The 16528-nt window shown below is 51.6% G+C and overlaps 1 protein-coding gene across 4 annotated transcripts in view; it reads right to left on the bottom strand.

The window, feature by feature from the left end:
• CLTB (clathrin, light chain B) overlaps positions 1-13959 on the bottom strand; it is a 19575-nt gene extending 5616 nt beyond the window's left edge. For 2 of the 4 annotated variants that reach the window (XM_014539087.1, XM_014539088.1), the window contains exons 1-5: positions 13935-13959; positions 12445-12507; positions 11678-11724; positions 562-679; positions 255-366 (exon numbers count right to left, since the gene is read on the bottom strand). In XM_014539087.1, the coding sequence (XP_014394573.1) occupies positions 255-366; positions 562-679; positions 11678-11724; positions 12445-12507; positions 13935-13944 (350 nt within the window). In that variant the 5' untranslated portion in view covers positions 13945-13959. Of the gene's footprint in view, positions 1-254; positions 367-561; positions 680-11677; positions 11725-11891; positions 12079-12444; positions 12508-13934 lie in introns of those variants that run through there. The other 2 variants (XM_014539089.1, XM_014539090.1) reach the window with 2 other exon arrangements.
• Positions 13960-16528: the final 2569 nt, after the last annotated feature.

Raw genomic sequence — 16528 nt, 5'->3', positions numbered from 1 at the left:
CTCCTGTCCCCATAGCACCCTCATGTCCCTATAGCCCCCTCCTGTCCCCATAGCCCCCTCATGTCCCCATAGCCCTCTCCTGTCCCCATAGCACCCTCATGTCCCTATAGCTCCCTCCTGTCCCCATAGCCCCCTCATATCCCCATAGCCCCCTCATGTCCCTCTATCCCCCTCATGTCCCTATAGCTCCCTCATGTCCCTATAGCTCCTCTCCTGTCCCCAAAGCCCCCTCCTGTCCCCAAAGCATCTGTTACCGGTTGTTGATCTTGTTCTTTTCCACTTGTTCACTCTGGCGCTGGTTCCATTCCTCCAGGTCCTTCTTGGCCTTCTCCCGCCACTCCTGTTCTGTCACCTTGGAGGCAGCATCTGCAACCCCAACAGGAGTATGAGTGGCAGCTTTCCAGTAGGGACACGAGGGACACAACCGCCCCAGCTGCTTCTCCCCTTGTCCCCAGTGCCCATTCTCACACAGTTCCCACATTAGAGGGGGTGTGCATATACCTTAAAGTTCCCCACCCACCACCGTGTCCCAAAGCAGCCCAGCCTCAGCCCTGCCCTCACCCAGCTCTTGCAGCCGTTTCCTCTGCTCCTCTCTCCATTTGCGGATGCTCTCGGGCTCCTGTGTCAGCCTGTCGACCTGGGCAATGGCAGCATAGCCGTCAGCGGGGCCGTTAGCCTCCTAGGACACAAACACACAGCCATGTACCCAGGCCATCCACCTGCCTCCCGGTGTCTACTGCCCAAGGATCAGGACATCCCCTCACATTCTTTTTTCTTACTTATTTAACTTATTGGGGTGACATTGGTTAACAAAATTCTACAGGTTTCAGGTGCACAATTCTACAACACATCATCTGTACATTGTATTGTGTGTTCACCACCCTAGTCAAGTCTTCCATCACCATTTATTTATACCCCACCTTTTTTTTTCTTTTTAGAAAAGCAAGAATTTATTGACCACAGCAAAAGCACACTTATGACAAGGAAGGGCTGCTTTGGCTCACTGGGAAGTCAAAGAAAAGGGGGCCTTAGAGATGGGTTTGGGGGAGTGGGGGGAGCTGCCACTGCCCATTGCTCCCCTGGTTGCAAGTCTCGTGGGGTCCCTTGGAGTTTAGAAGATACGTGCCTGTTGGGGAAGGAGAGGGGAGAGAGAATGGCACAAGTGTACTCCCTGAAAGGAGAGTGCCCACTGTTATTTGTTTGTTTGTTTTATAATTTATTTTTAGAGAGAGGAGAGAGAGAGAGACATTAATGTGAGAGAAAAACATGATCAGTTGCCTCCTGTACACACCCCAACTGAGGGCCAAACCCACAGCTGGGGCATATGCCCTGACTGGGAATTGAACCAGCAACCTATTGATGCACAGGACAATGCTCAACCAACTGAGCCACACTGGCCAGGGCTCACCCACTATTTTTTAAAGATATTTTTATTATTTTTTAACATATATTTTTATTGATTTCAGAGAGGGAGAGAAAGATAGACACATCAATGAGAGAGAATCATTGATCAGCTGCCTCCTGCACGCCCCCTACTGGGGATCGAGCCCTGGCCGGGAATCAAACTGTGTGACCCCCTAGTTCATAAGTCAACGCTCAACCACTGAGCAACACTGGCCAGCCTCAAGCACTATTTTTAACAAATGTTAGTGAATAGGCCATATGTTGGGAAAAAATAGTAATTTCACAGACATAAATAAATATTACATATCTATAACTATAGTTTACATATATATTTAAATCCAAGAGTTACCACTCATAAACAATGTTCAGTGAATGATTAACACGTGATCACACCGCATTGTGCGAAGTAATTGGTTCTGTGGTCCCTGGCATGAGTTTCTGCAGCAGTTTTAACTCGCGCCAGCAATGTTCCCACATGCTAAGGCACGCCCCAGCCTTGTACATTTGTTTACTCGCAGTGACTGGTGAATGCACGCATTTACTAGGCTTACTCAGTATAAATTTAAAATTATAGCACTATATATAGAAAACTTTTCTGTGAAATTAAACTTTTCACACATACTTGATTTTTTAAACTATTTTAAAATATATTTTTTTATTGATTTCAGAGAGGGAGAGGGAGAGAGAGAGAGAGAAACATCAATGATGAGAGAGAATCATTGATCAGCTGCCTCCTACATGCCCCCCACCAGGGATCAAGCCTGCAACCCGAGCGTGTGCTCTGACCAGGAAGAACCTGGGACCTCTTGGTGTGTGGGATGACGCTCAACCAACTGGGCCACACCAGCCAGGTTGTTTATTTTTGTTTGTTTGTTTCCCTTGCCCGAGGACATGTATCAGAAAAAATATTCCTATGAGAAAGGTCTGAGATTTTACTGCCTGTTTTCTCCTAGGATTTTTATGATTTCAAACCATAAAACAACCTTAAACAATCTCACATCTCAAACAACTTCATACCCACTGTCTCCTTTGCACTTGCTGTGCCCTCTGCCAGCAAGCCTTCCCCTTGTGTGACCCTGGGCAAATAAGAGTGCCCACCCCTCAAGGTTGACATAAGAATGAAATGAGCCCTAGCTGGTTTGGCTCAGTGGATAGAGCATTGGCCTGCGGACCGAAGGGTCCCGGGTTTGATACCGGTCAAGGGCATATGCCCAGGTTGTGGGCTCGATCCCCAGTAAGGGACGTGCAGGAGGCAGCCAATCAATGATTCTCTCTCATCATTGATGTTTCTATCTCTCTCTCCCTCTCCGTTCCTCTCTGAAATCAATAAAAAAAATATTTTTAAAAGAATGAAATGAGTTAGCCCTGGCCAGTGTGGCTCAGTTGGTTGGAGCATTATCCGTGCACTGAAAGGGGTTCAATTCCCCGTCAGGGCACATACCTAGGTTTGTGGGTATGATCAATATTTCTCTTTTTCTTTCTCTCTCTCTTCCTCCCTCTCTAAAATCAATTTTAAAAAAAAACACACACACACAAACAAAAAATGTCATTTTTTAAAAAAAGAATGAAATTAGTTAACAAAATGTCAAGAATTTCTTTTTTATAATATATTTTTATTGGTTTGAGAGCAGGGAGAGGGAGAGAGAGAAACATCAATGATTAGAGAGGATCACTGATCGGCTGCCTCCTGCACACCCTCTACTGGGGATCAAGCCTGCAACCCGGGGCATGTGCCCTTGACTGGAATCAAACCCGAGACCCTTCAGTCCGCAGGCCAATGCTCTATCCACTGAGCCAAACCGGCCAGGGCAAAATGTCAGGAATTTCTAACACTTCTTGGCACACAGTGAGTCCCTTGTGTTCCTATCATTAAAACCAGTCTCACAGTTTTATTTACCCAATAGTGCATACACAGTCCGAAATGAGCTCACTTTATGTTTACTTGTCCATTGTCTGTCTCCTCCATCAGAATGCCACTCGGTGACAGGGACCTTATCTGTCCTGTTCCCTGCTGCGTCCTCAGCACCCCACACAGTGCCTGGCGCATAGCAGGTATTCCATACATATTTGCTGAGTGACCAAGCAGCCCTGAGATAGGCAGGATGACCACGGCTAGGAATGTGGTAAAGAACTTGGACTCTGCAGCCAGAATGTCTGGGTTCAAACCCCACCTCTGCCGCTTACTAGATGTGCATGTAGCCAGGGCAGGGTGCTTAACCTTTCTGGGCCTCAGTTTTCTCATCTGAAATGGGAATAATAATAAAACTACCTCTAAGATCTGTTGTAAGGATTTGGTGCAATATTTGTAACACACTTAGAAGAGTGAATGGTAGTTGGCATTATTATTACTCCATTCCCATTTTATAGAGAAGGACACTGAGGCCCGGAGAAAAGGCATGATGTATGGCAGAGCCTCTGACTCCCAGACCAAGGCTCTGCCCACTTCACTACCGCTCCTGTCAAAGGTGGGGACTCCAAGAGTTGGGGTTGAGAGCTCAGCCCAGTAGGATGTGGCTCCCCTCCAGTCTAGCCAAGCCTTTTACAATCCAGCCCCATCTCCCGCCACTCCCTCTCTGGCACTCAACACGCCCCACGCATTCCTGTCTACACACATCCCACCCACTCCTGTGGCTGCCTTTGCTTTCAGCCTGAAATTGTCTTCCCTCCCTTCTCCAGCTGCTTAAATCTTACTCCATCCCACGAGTTTCCAGCTTAAATGTCACAAACTCTGGGATACCTCCCAACCCCAAGCAGATTTCGTACCCCTTCCCCTCTGTGCTCGGTCACAGCCTTCGCCTTCTAGGGATCTTGTTTGTAACTTTTTTAAAAAATATGTATAATATATATTTTTTTAAATTTTTTTTTTATTGATTTCAGAGAGGAAGGGAGAGGGAGAGGGAGATAGAAACATCAATAATGAGAGAGACTCACTGATCAGCTGCCTCCTGCACACCCCACACTGGGGATCGAGCCTGCAACCCGGGCATGTGCCCGACTGGGAATCGAACCATGACCTCCTGGTTGAAAGGTCGATGCTCAACCACTGAGCCACACCGGCCAGGACTGTTTGTAACTTCTAAACTGCTGTTCTGTCCTTTCAAGGCTCCCGTGCTCCTCCTTCAGACACTTTTCAAAACTGTCATGAAGTCGGTGTCGTTCAATGTCTTCTCCCCACACAGTGTGCTCACCATGAAGGTTCTGGAGCCAGCGTGTGCCCGGCTCAGAGGAAGTGCTTTGTAAGTGTTTGCCCAAGGGGTGCAGGCAGCCAGGGGGAAGGAGCACACACCCGGCTCTGGCTGTCTGGGGAGAGGGAGGGGCAGGCCCAGGATGGGTGGTGTAGCCGGGCACCTCGGGTCAGGTCCACCCTTGGGTGGGGCACTTTGGGTGGAGCCCTTATTCCTCTTTCCTGACTTGAGTTTAGAGCCTCATGACATCCCGAGGGGCCTTTCCAGGGCACATGGATCACTGTGTTGGGTGAGCCCCACCCTGGTCACGGGAGAACAGCCCTGCCCTGAGGCCCAGCGGCCAGGATCCCTGCCCAATCTATACAAGTCCCATCTGCAAACAACTGCAGCTTCTTTTGTGAATGTGTTAGTGCACGCGCCATATTTTATCTTCATGCTGGTACCTATCGCAATCTGAAATGACAGGTTTGTTTAGCGTTCACTATCTCTCTTCTTGCAAGAAAGTGAGCTCCTTGAAAACAGACTGCCTTGTCTGTATAAAGCAGGGGTGGGAACCTGTTTTCTGCCACGGGCCATTTGGATATTTACAACATTATTCGAGGGCCATACAAAATTATCACCTGAAAAATTAGCCTGCTAGTCTTGTTGAGGAGCTCCACGGCACCTGGGGGCGAGTCCTGGTACAGGTGCTGCTCAGAGCCTGGGTCGGAACTCTGGGGCCACCCCTCCTCCTGTCACGTGAGAGTTTGTGGGAAAGGACACTGGACTTTGTTTCTATGTAAACAAAAGCCAGTGAGGAGAGCAGAGGTTGTCTTCATTCTTCACTGGTAAGTCGACCTTGGCCTCTGTAGTAGCAGGGAGCAAAGGGCCGCTTTCTGTATCCTGCCAGGAGGCCATGGCATATGGGCGATTCCCCCCCACCCCACCCCTTTTTAAAATATATTTTTATTGATTTCAGAGAGGGACAGGGAGAGAGATACAAACATCAATCAGAGAGAATCACTGATCGGCTACCTCCTGCACACCCCCTACTGGGGATCAAGCCTGAAACCTGGGCATGTGCCCTGACTGGGAATCAAATCTTGACCTCCTGGTTCATAGGTCGATGCTCAACCACTGAGCCATGCCAGCCGGGCTTTTTTTTCCCTTTTATACCTAGTTGCTCAGAAGACATTTTTATTTTGCTGCTTGGTGAGTTATTTGCTAGTCATATTTTTAAAATCCAATCTACGAAAAATTCCTACTGCCTTAGGAAATTACAGTCAGAGCCTAAAATTCTTAAAATGCTTGGGTTATCATTTATAATTACTGAGTTTGTTTTCAGCAGCTCAGCAGCTCCTTTGGAACTGGCGGAATCACTTGTCAAATTACAGCTGTGCGGTGAGCGCCCTGGAAATGGGAACTCTGGAGGGGGAGCCCCCGAGCTCCACCAGGAGGGCACCCTCCGTATCTAATAATCCCGACTATCGGTCTCTCGAACTACTGTGGTATATTAACCAGGACACACAGGGTAATGCAGCGGTTCTCATACTTCTTTAGTCTGAGACCTATTTACACTCTTAAAATTATCCACCCCACAGACCTAGTATTTATGTGGGTTACATCAATATTTCCTGCATTAGAAATGAACACTGAGATTTTAAAAGTATTAAATCATTTAGAAATGACAATGACAAACTCATTTTGTGTTAAAAATCATTAGCCTGCTATATTTGGTCAAACATTTAATTAACTCACCCCTAATTCCTTGGCAAGGCCAGACCAAATGATTTCGCGGGCCTTATACAGCCCTTGGGCCAGATGTTCCCCAACCCTAGCGCACAGTCTCCAGAACAAGGAGGGCCTGGGTATAGGAGGAGTTCAAGAACGTTTATTGACTAAATGGACATGTTCAGGCTTGGGGACAGGGATGAACAAGGCAGCCCATCAGCCCGGAGCTTGGTAGGGGGAGTCCCTAACCAATGAGGACCATGGCTGGGATACCTGCTGTGACACAGTCAGGGTAGAGAGGGGGCACAAGGAAGGGCATGGCCATTCTCCCCTGAGGGCAGAGAAGGACCGGAAGAGATGGGGCAGGGCATTTCGTGCCAAGAGCAGCATAAGGGCCACGTGGGGCAGGTGCCTTTGGGAAACGGAGTACAGAGAGGCCTCCAGGTGTGGGGGAGGTGGGCTGGACGGATCCTCCGGGCAGGAGTCTCACCCTCCTTGGCCTTTAGGGCCCCCCATCGCCACAACGCCTGCCCTAAAATGAAGACTCCCAGGTTATAGAGCGTTAAAACTGGCAGAGCATTTGCAAGTAAATGGTTCTCTTTTATCTTTACCACCACACGCGGTGGGGTTTATTGCCTTTGTTTTACAGGTAGGGAAAGTCTAGCACCAAAGTCCCAAGGTCAGCCAGCCAGGAAGTAGCAGAGCCAGGATTCAAACTGAATTTCTGGGTGTGAACACGGTGGCCACATAGTAGCCAACGGGGACCAAACTCACTTCTGGTTCACATGATTTGTGTGCCTTCTTTTTGTCTCCCAGGTTAATCTGTCTTCCCAGGATTCGTGCCTGTGCCACCTCCTTCCCCTGCTCCACCCCCATCTCTCTCACACACGCCTGGGCTCTCTCTGGCTAGGCCAGGAGTTGATAACAGGTTTCCTGGGCTTCAGAGCACTTTTCTCCACAGACCTGTGGGGGCAGCAGGGCAGGGCCTCCAATCCCCATTGTACACATGAGATCTGGCTCAGAGCGATGACTGGTGGAAGGCCGTCTCGCTGGGGAAAGCCAGAAATGAAGCCCAGGCTGTCTGACTCCATCCAGATTCTTCCCCACAGCCTGCCCCGGTCTGGGTGGGGGAGCAGCCTTGAAGAGCATTTGGACCCCCCGGTACTCCTCTCAGCCCCCAGAGCAGCTGCACATCCAGGGGCATATTGTACCCTGAGGTGGTTGTGCCCCAGGCCTCAGGCCCTGGCCAAGCTGGGCCTGCCTCTGCCACCACTTCGCATGGGCAGTGCGGCCCACTAACCTGCTCTGGCTGGCAGCTGTGCCTGCCCCACACCTTGTACCTCAGACTCCCCCAGCCCTGCACCTCTGGCCTCCTTCTGTTCCCCCAGACCCCCTCCTCTCTGCAGTGGGCCCCAGGCTCTGGGCAAGTCCTGGACTCAGTGTCTAACCCGCTGTACCTTGAACATGCTGTCCCCCGAGCCAGGCCCACCCACATCCCCTCAGGCAGCCTCGACACCACTTTCAGCACCCCCTCCCTGTGGCACTGCCTGACTCTGCAGCACCTGGTTCAAGTCCCAGCTCTTCCCAGCTGTGTCAGCAGAGTGAGCTTTACCCCCCCCATGCGTCCTCCTCATCTGTAAAATGGGGACAATGACAGAACCTACATCATAGGGCTGTTGGGAGGATGAAATGAGTTGCAGCACGTAAAGCTCGTCCCAGCTCTTCCCAGCTGTGTCAGCAGAGTGAGCTTTTACCCTCCATGCGTCCTGCTCATCTGTAAAATGGGGACAATGACAGAACCTACGTCGTAGGGCTGTTGGGAGGATGAAATGAGTTGCAGCACCTAAAGCTCTCCGTGGTGCCTGACACACGGTAAGAACCAGACTCAGCTCTTCATACTACCCAGTCTCTGAGCCCTTGCTGTCCTGCACGACCACCACTTCTTCCCCGGTCTCTGTGCTTTGTCACAAGCGAGCTCTTTGAGGACAAACACACATTGGATTTGCCTCTTCACCCACTGCCCCAGCACAGTGCCTGGCACTCAGGGGCCATGAGTGACTCCATGCAGGAGGAGTGGCTGCCTGTAGAGCGATGTGGAGGGCGCAGGAACAGCCTGGGACTCAGCATCAGGGGGACTGGGCTTGAAGTCCTTTCCTGCCCCTCACTGGATGTGGGACCTTTGAGAACCCCTTTCCTGGGCTACTTGTGTTTCATCACCTCAAATGGGAGGGGCCACATCCCACTCAGGATGTGAGGTGGGGACCCTGTGTAACACATGATGTGCACCCCTGTAGCCGGTAGAGGATGTGCATGGAGAGGGCCGGCAGGCTGTTGCCACGCTGCAACATGACCAGAAGAGCACAGTGGTGTTGCTGGCAGACAAAGTCCCGAGGAGCTGTTTGGCGGCTGTGAACTTGTTTTCCTGGCCCCACCTCTGCTGGTGGGTGGGGTGGGGGGAGTGAGTTACAGCAGGAATGGCCCAGTGAGGAAAGCAGGTCAACTGCCAGGAGGGTTGGCAGCCTGGGAGGACCCACCAGTGGCTGCAGGAATGCTCTGAGCCCCTCCCAAGCTGGAGAGGGAAGGGATTGGGAATGGCCAGGACCAAAGGCAGGAGGCTCCATCAGTTCAGCTCCCTGACACCCCTCTCCGTGGGACCCCTCTGCCGGACCCCATAGGAGCATCTCCGTGGGCTGTGCTGGCGGAGCCCGTGCTGTGACTCCAGAGACAGCCAGGGGGATGAGGAAGATCCGTCTTTGGGATTGACCAGCTAAAGCTAAACTAAGCTGAGCTGTTGATTCCTCTAAGTAGCTCAAAGGGGGATGATGGAAGGGGTGGGGGAAGGGATACAGTTTGTGCAGGTGGAGGGAGTGCTGCAGGGGCCTCCCACCCCTGCCCCTGGCAGTGCCAGATGGAACTGGAATAGGTGTGGCAGGCTTGTCCTTAGGCCTTGTTGGGGATCAGGTTTGTAGCTGGACCCCCTAGTGGCCCACAGGCTACCACCAAAAAAACCAAAAAAAACAAAACAAAAAACACACAACAATAAAAGTAGCAAGAAAGTTCTGCCCGGGACCCTTGAAAGTTGAGTATGCATGCATCCTGGCTGTGTGGCTCAGTTGGTTGAGCATTGCCCCAAGCACGGAGAGGTCACCGGTTGATTCTCGGTCAGAGCACATGCCCCAGTTGCAGGCTCCATCCCCAGTAAGGGGCGTGCAGGAGGCAGCTGATCAATGGATATTTCTGCTCTCCTTGATGCTTCACTCTCTCTCTCCCTCTCCTTCCCTCTCTCCCTAAAAAAAATCAATAAAAACATTTTTTAAAAAGAAAGTGTTGGGCATGTGAGGCTTTCCTCCACCTGCAGCACAAGCCAGCCCCTGCTCTATGCTTGATTCTAAAGAAGGTCTGGAGGGTGGTGGTGGAAGGGCTCCCACCTTCGACCTGCTACAAGGATGAGGTGCAAAGGGCACCAGATCAGGGAGGGAGGTGTGGACAGAACTGGCTTCTGAGAGACGGGCCTCATCTGTATCCCCTTCTAGGATAGCACAGATGTGAAGCAATTTACAAAGAAACATGCCTGGGATTATTACTGGGATCAGTGAGAATGAGAGTTCACACTGAGATTGGGGAGGAGTCCCACCCAGGGTTCCACAGTTCTGCCAAACACAAAGTGAGGCCAGACGGTGTGGAGAGAGAAGGCCGCCGATCTAATCTACAGGAAGGAGAATTATCCTCCTCATAGTGTTCTAGCTACTTCTGTGGTTCCAAGTGTATCTCCAGCTCCAGGTCCACTGGAGGACACAGACCATGGGGTCTAGCAAAGTCCTTTTGAGTGTTCCCAGCACAGGGGCAGCCCGGGTCTCAGTGATCTACCAAACCGAACAGGAGGCCATGCTCATTATTTGTGGCTCTCGGACCCACGGAGACACGAAGTCCTAGAGCCCTGGGAGACTGACTTCCTAGCCTGCAGACAGTTGAGTGCTTTTCCAGAAATAGGAATTGGCCAGGCTCCCTGTGTAAGGTGCCAGCCCAGCCCTCTTACATAAGAAAGTATTGTTTATTCTCGCCAAGGGTCAGGAGGCCAGCTCCTCCACAGCCACGGGGGCTCAGCAGATGGCAGAGCTGAAGCCGAGGGGGCAAGGGCCTTTGACCCTTTTTCCCAGTGGGAATCAAGGCTCATCCACTGAAGGCTTCGCCCCACCCAGGCACCTGGGGGGGATGAGGGGGAGGTAAAAAGTAAAGGGGTTGCGGGGGTGAGGACAGTTGCATCTGTGGGGTCCTGGGGATGCCATCTGTGAGCCAAATTCTCTAAGTCTCAATACTTTTCTAAAATTAAAGTATAGTTGACATATAGTATTACATGAGTTTCAGGTGTGCAACATACTTCTTCATCAATCTAAGTACTTTCAAGCCAATTTATGTCTATATGAGGGGAGGAGGTTAGGTGGGCACAGCGAGAGGCAGTCTTTAACTAGGAATGTCCTTACTAGGTGTTTTGGCGTGTGCATGTGTGTGCAGAATAGGGCCAGTACAAAGGATTTTTAAACAAGGAACATGAAAGCTCTCCCCTTATCCCTCCCCAACTCCCACGTCGGGGCTAACACTGCTAATAGTTAGTAGACTTCCTTTCAGATATTTTGTGCAAATGTATTTCTAAAATAAAAAGCAGGACCACACTGAGCATACTATTCTGCAAGCTGCTTTTCCACTTACTATATTGCCGGCTTCTTTTCATGTCCATACAGCATGGGTTTCCAATTTGCCCGCCCAGGCCCCCAGTGCTGCACACTTAGGTTGTTTCTGTTTGTCTGCTATTATACATCATCCTGCAGATAATCTGGGTGTCCTTGTCCAGTTATTTCCTTAGGAAAAATTCTGAGAAGTGGAATCTCTGGGTCAAGGGCCTACCCAGGTAGAGATGGCCACTCAGTTCAGTCGGGAGGGCCAACGTGTGCAGGTCCCTGTGTTTCCTTCAGTCCATGCCACTGTGAGCCACTTTATCCCTCCCTCTGTAAGCAGGACATCACCATGGGCAGACTGAGGCCATACCAAACCAATCCCTGTCTCTAGTGGTCTTTATTCCTCATTTCCTTCTCCTACATGACAAAAAAAACAACAACATATCTGTAAGCAGGACATCACCATGGGCAGACTGAGGCCACACCCCACCAATCCCTGTCTCTAGTGGTCTTTATTCCTCATTCCCTTGGACAAAAAAAAACAAACAAACACAAAAAACATGTCAAAACCTCTGTGTTCCCATCCCAATTAATCAGACTGGAGTGACCAGAAGACTGAAAGCCCTGATCCTATTGAGGATGGGGCCATAAGTTCGTGGGATTCAGGCTGTCAGACCCCACCACTGCTAAGGCAGAATTGCTTACCTGAAACACATCTCCATTGATCGTGGTCCCCATGTCCTCAGGACCAGCTAGAAAGAGAACAAGGAGACAGCATTACTCATTGCTCAGCTTATAGCAAGCACAGAATGGTCCTACATTAGTGCCCCAAGCCGACTTCTGTATATGCCCATGCGTGTATTGACTCCCCCCAACACAGACATGATGGATACTTGGGCCCAATCCTTTGACTGCTCACCATGCCTTCTCACAGCCTTTATCACATTTGATTTTCACCACAGCCTTGTGATGAAGTTGTTATCAATCCATATTGTAGATTCTCAAACTGAGGCTCAGACAGACTATGTAATTGCCCAAGGTCGTCCAGTCAGTAATATCTCCTCTCCTACCTGAAACGGATTTACACTCCGCTGCAGCTGGGAATGGCCCAGTAGAGTCTGTGCAGGCAGAGGCACTGTAGGCTCAGGGCGGGGTCTGCGAGGGCTAAGGAGGAGGGACCTGCAAGTCTCTGCCTGTCCCTGCAGTGCCTTGAGCAACTAACTGCTCCACCTGGGACAGCAGGAACCGCAGCCCCCACCAGGCAGCACCTGCCCTATTTTTCCTGCTTCTGCCCCTCCCAGAAGGATTTCATTTTGCCCTCAACTATGACTCCTCCTGGTCCCTTTCCCTGACATCTGATTAGTCACAAATTCCTGTGGCTTCTGCTGCAACAGTGACCCTCAAAGTGGCCGTCCGCTCTTTGCCCTCTGCCCAGCCCCAGCCCTGGCTCTCCCCCTGCTAGTGGCAAATACCTGGAGGGCCCCCTTCTGTGTCCTTTCTCCTCACCACTGTCTTCCCTGAGCCCTGCAGGGTACCTGTGATGTAGTAAGAGCCAGAAACTATATATTGAATAAACAAATTACAAAATGCATTAAAGAAAGGAAGAATGAATGACTGGCTTCCCTGACTCCAGCCTCACCCTCTCCCAACCCTCTTTCAAACTCAAAGTTGCCCTCTGCTCTCTACCCCGTGCCCTGCTCCAGCCCCACCTCTCACCCATACAGTGTGCTAATAAAGCATACACTTACCTATGTCATTCCTCTAATTTAAAATACAATAAAAACAAACCCAAAAGAAATCCACTTCCCCTGGACCACGGCGGCCTACAGGGCCTGCTCCTGCTTCTGGGACTCAGCAGGTACTGTTCCCTCTGCCTGGAAGGCCTTCTTGCCCATCTCCACATGGGCTGCTCCCTTCAGCCTCTGGTTGCCTTAGTGTTGGCCTCCCCTGACCACCCCCGATATTCACCGCTCCCGCACCTTCCCTCCCCAGCAGTATTTTTTCATAGCACTTAGCACAGGTGATATGTTTATTTGTGTGTGTGCTTATTATCTGTCTTCCCCACTAGAACGGACCCTCCAATAGAGCAGAGACTTCGTTTTGTCCATTGCTGGGGCCCAACACCCACAATCTGGCGCATAACAGAAACTCCGTAAATACCTGTCAAATTCCGGACCATAGCACTTGAGGGTCTTTACAGTCTGGTCCTGTCCATTTTTTCCTGCCTCACTGCCCACCAGTCCCTCCCACAAACCCTATTCTGGTTTCCTCCTTCCCCAAACACATCCTGTACCCCATGCCTTTCTTCCTGCTTCCCTCTCTAAAGAATGCTCTTAGATCCAGTCATTCTCCAAGACCCAGTTCATGAGTCACTTCCTCTGGGAAGCCCTCCACTACTGCTGCCCTAGGCACTGATGGACGGTCTCGCCTCTGGGGTAGTCCAGAATACTGAACAGCATCCCCTGCCCTCTTATGCAATTACTTGTGACCTCTCACGGGTCATGCACTCCTTTATCAGGCTCTGTATCCTCCTCAGCTCCTAAAGGCTCCTGCACAGAAACAGTGAACAGTAAGTGTTGGCTAAATGGAAACTGAATTGCTCTTTGGGGGCCAACTGCTATCTGCAAGGCCTCTCTGCAGCCTCTCAGAAACTGCCTAGCAAAAAGCCACGGGAGGCCCCATGGGAGGAGCACAGGTGGACTGGTATCCCTTTACCAGCTGGCCAGTGCGGTGAGCAGCAGCAATGCTGCTTTCAGCCTGGGGACTGACGGGAGGGACACTTAATCCATGGAAATAATCCCCGGTCGATATAAATTATAATCAACGCTGTTTTCAGACTCAAACAGTGATTGGTTCTGATCAACTATGTCAGCTGTCATCCCTAGGCGTTCAGATAGGGCTTCTCCTGTCTGAGTGGTAGCATCTTCCCCCGGGCAAGGCCTCTACCAGGGCCTTATGTTACCAGGGTCCATTCAGGATGATGCCAGTCTGTGCACCTGGCGTCTCTGGAGTGGAAGTTGCACCACCCTACTCCACCCTGACCAGCCCCAGGCGCAGGCCCCTCATCCACAGGCCCGGCCCACCCTGGCCTTCAGAAAGCCCCTCAGCCCGTCTCTCGGGTCCATGAGTGTTCCTCTGGAGATGAAGTTTCAGCCTCTTTGGGAACCCACACACACCCACACACAGAGTTAGGAGTATTTGCTCCCACAATGCTTTCTGGTTTGTCTATTGCACATTTATAATCACGTGTCCATAGTCAGGGGCCGGCAGAACAGGGGCACAGGAGACACGAGTTCCAGGCATCACCAGTGGGTGTTGTTTCACTCAGATCCTTGACCCCTTTTGGAACGGGGGCAGACAGGGTCCAGAACATTCCTGGGAGCTTACTGAGGCCCAGATGGGGAAACAGGCTTGCCAGGAACCGACTGGGTGAGTCAGGGGCAGAGCTGGGCTGGGCAGCTCAGCAATCTGGGTGTGAAAAAGTAAACCTTCCGGGTCCTGCCCCAGGTGATGAATGGAAACAAAGTGTCCATTGCTCAGGCTGGCTCCAGCCCCAGCCCCAGAGGAGAGACAATGTGGCTCAGGCTCAAGTCTACACCAGACACCTCTTTCCCCAGGGGCACCAGGGACCCAACGTTAGAGCACTCAGCACAGAGGTGTCATCTAAGACAGCGGTCGCCAACCTTTCGGACCTCACAGACCACCAGATGGGCAGTGGTGGGAGCCAGCATCCGCCCAGTCCCGGAAGGCCAAGGCACATGCACCCCATCCATCTTGGCTTCTGGCACTCTGGGCTAGTCAGGGGGGATTACTTGCTCAGCACCAACTAGGGCTAGAAGGGCAGATCAATTCCATCCTGCCTGGCTACCTACGGAGCCACCATCCTACAATACCTCCTGGATCCCCATGCCCCGCTCAGGACGGCAGCTGAGCACTTGCAGCTGTGGTGGGTGTGAGTCCAGGAGGATCTCAGAGGGCTGTGCCCCACCCTGTGTCCCAATCTGTAACCCACCCTTGCCAGAGAGGGAACCTCCTTATCCGGGCTGTCAGCCCCTGGAGCCCCACTGTTTGGGGAGAGGCTCAACTCCCAGAGGCCTCTGGCTACCCGGGCTGACTTTTACCTGCTTCTCCCTCAGGAAGTTCTAACTTTGGGTCTTTTCAGCAGGGCCTCCCTCAGGCCAAGCCAGACCAGGGAAGCTGAGGGTCTCAAGGAAGAGGTGTGGACAAATGAACACTGGTGCCTGACTGTGGACAGGCATTTCCCAGGGATTCCCTGAGATGTGTGAAGGTCCGTGCTGAGCTGCTGCTCTGAAAGACTTCCATGGCCGGCTGGGTAACAAAAGACTCACTGCCCGCCTCCCCCCGCAGCCTACCACCTCCCGGGTGACTGCGGAAGCATCTGAAAGCGCATGGAGCTCAGACTTGGGAGGCCTGGGATTGGATCAAGCCCCAGATCTGTCACTCACAGCTGTGTGACTTTGGGCAAGGCACTCAAGGTCTCTGGGCCTCCAGGTTCTTATACATTACAGAAGGCTTGTTACAGTTCTCATAGCGAGGGGCTACAGCGATGCTTCAAGCTCCACACCACGGGAACTGTCTTAGTCATAGCTGTATCCCCGGTGGGCCTGGCATACAGGAAGTGCTCAGTAAATGTTGAATGAACACAAACATGACTATAAGGAGCCTTACTTGTAAACCTTTTTTTTAAAATATGGAAGCTACCACTTATTTCAACAGGCTCATAAAACCCCACCAAAATGACAGCATTAACAGGAAGCAAGGGCTGTTTTGGATGCACCTGTGAAGGTGCTATCTACTTTTTTACCAAATATTTTAAGAAATTATTCTCTCAAGCCAGAACCACAGCGGGAACACTGGCAAACATGCTGTTCTGAAGCTAACCACAACAGCCCTGGACCACCTTTGGAAAATGCCAGAGGGCAGAGCCACATTGGACCGAAATCCGCTATGTCCTGGTACCTCACTCAGAGTCAGGCATGTGGAAGACAGTGTAGTCAGGTGGACAGGGCTTAGAGTCTTCCGGACACAGGTTTAAATCCTTGCTCTGCCACTTGCCAGTTGTTCTAGTACTGTACTTTTTTTTAGCCTCGATTTTGCCACCTCTGAAATGGGTCTGACACTGAGTATCCAATGATGACATGTCAGTATAAAATGCCTAGCCCAGTGCCTGCAGGTGGTCCCAAGGGAAAGTGTGTGAGTTTCTGGACACCCTCCTGCCTTCCCAGCTGCAGGAGGAAGCTACGTCCGAGGGGCAGAGGGGTCTGCTGTCCTGCCCACACCTTCGGGGCTCGGCTGGGAGCCCGAGACAGGCCTCCCTGGAGGCTCAGGGGACACTCCGGGGCTGGGCGGTGCTGGATTCCGGAGCCGCGCGGCGGTGGAACTGGCCGGGGAGGAACGTCAGGAGGAATTCTGGTCCCGGGAGAACCCGGCCCACCCAGGCGGGGCCTCTAGGAGGCTCTCCAAGGAGATTCCTCCCCGGTTCCCCAGACCCCGGGCCCAGACCCTACACGCACACACGGCCCCAGGCCCGCTCCC

The sequence above is a fragment of the Myotis brandtii genome, unplaced genomic scaffold (assembly GCF_000412655.1).
Source record: "Myotis brandtii unplaced genomic scaffold, ASM41265v1 scaffold208, whole genome shotgun sequence".
Lineage (NCBI taxonomy): Eukaryota > Metazoa > Chordata > Mammalia > Chiroptera > Vespertilionidae > Myotis > Myotis brandtii.
The sequence above is the reverse complement of the archived record's forward strand: the minus strand, read 5'-3'. Positions and strand labels throughout refer to the sequence as shown.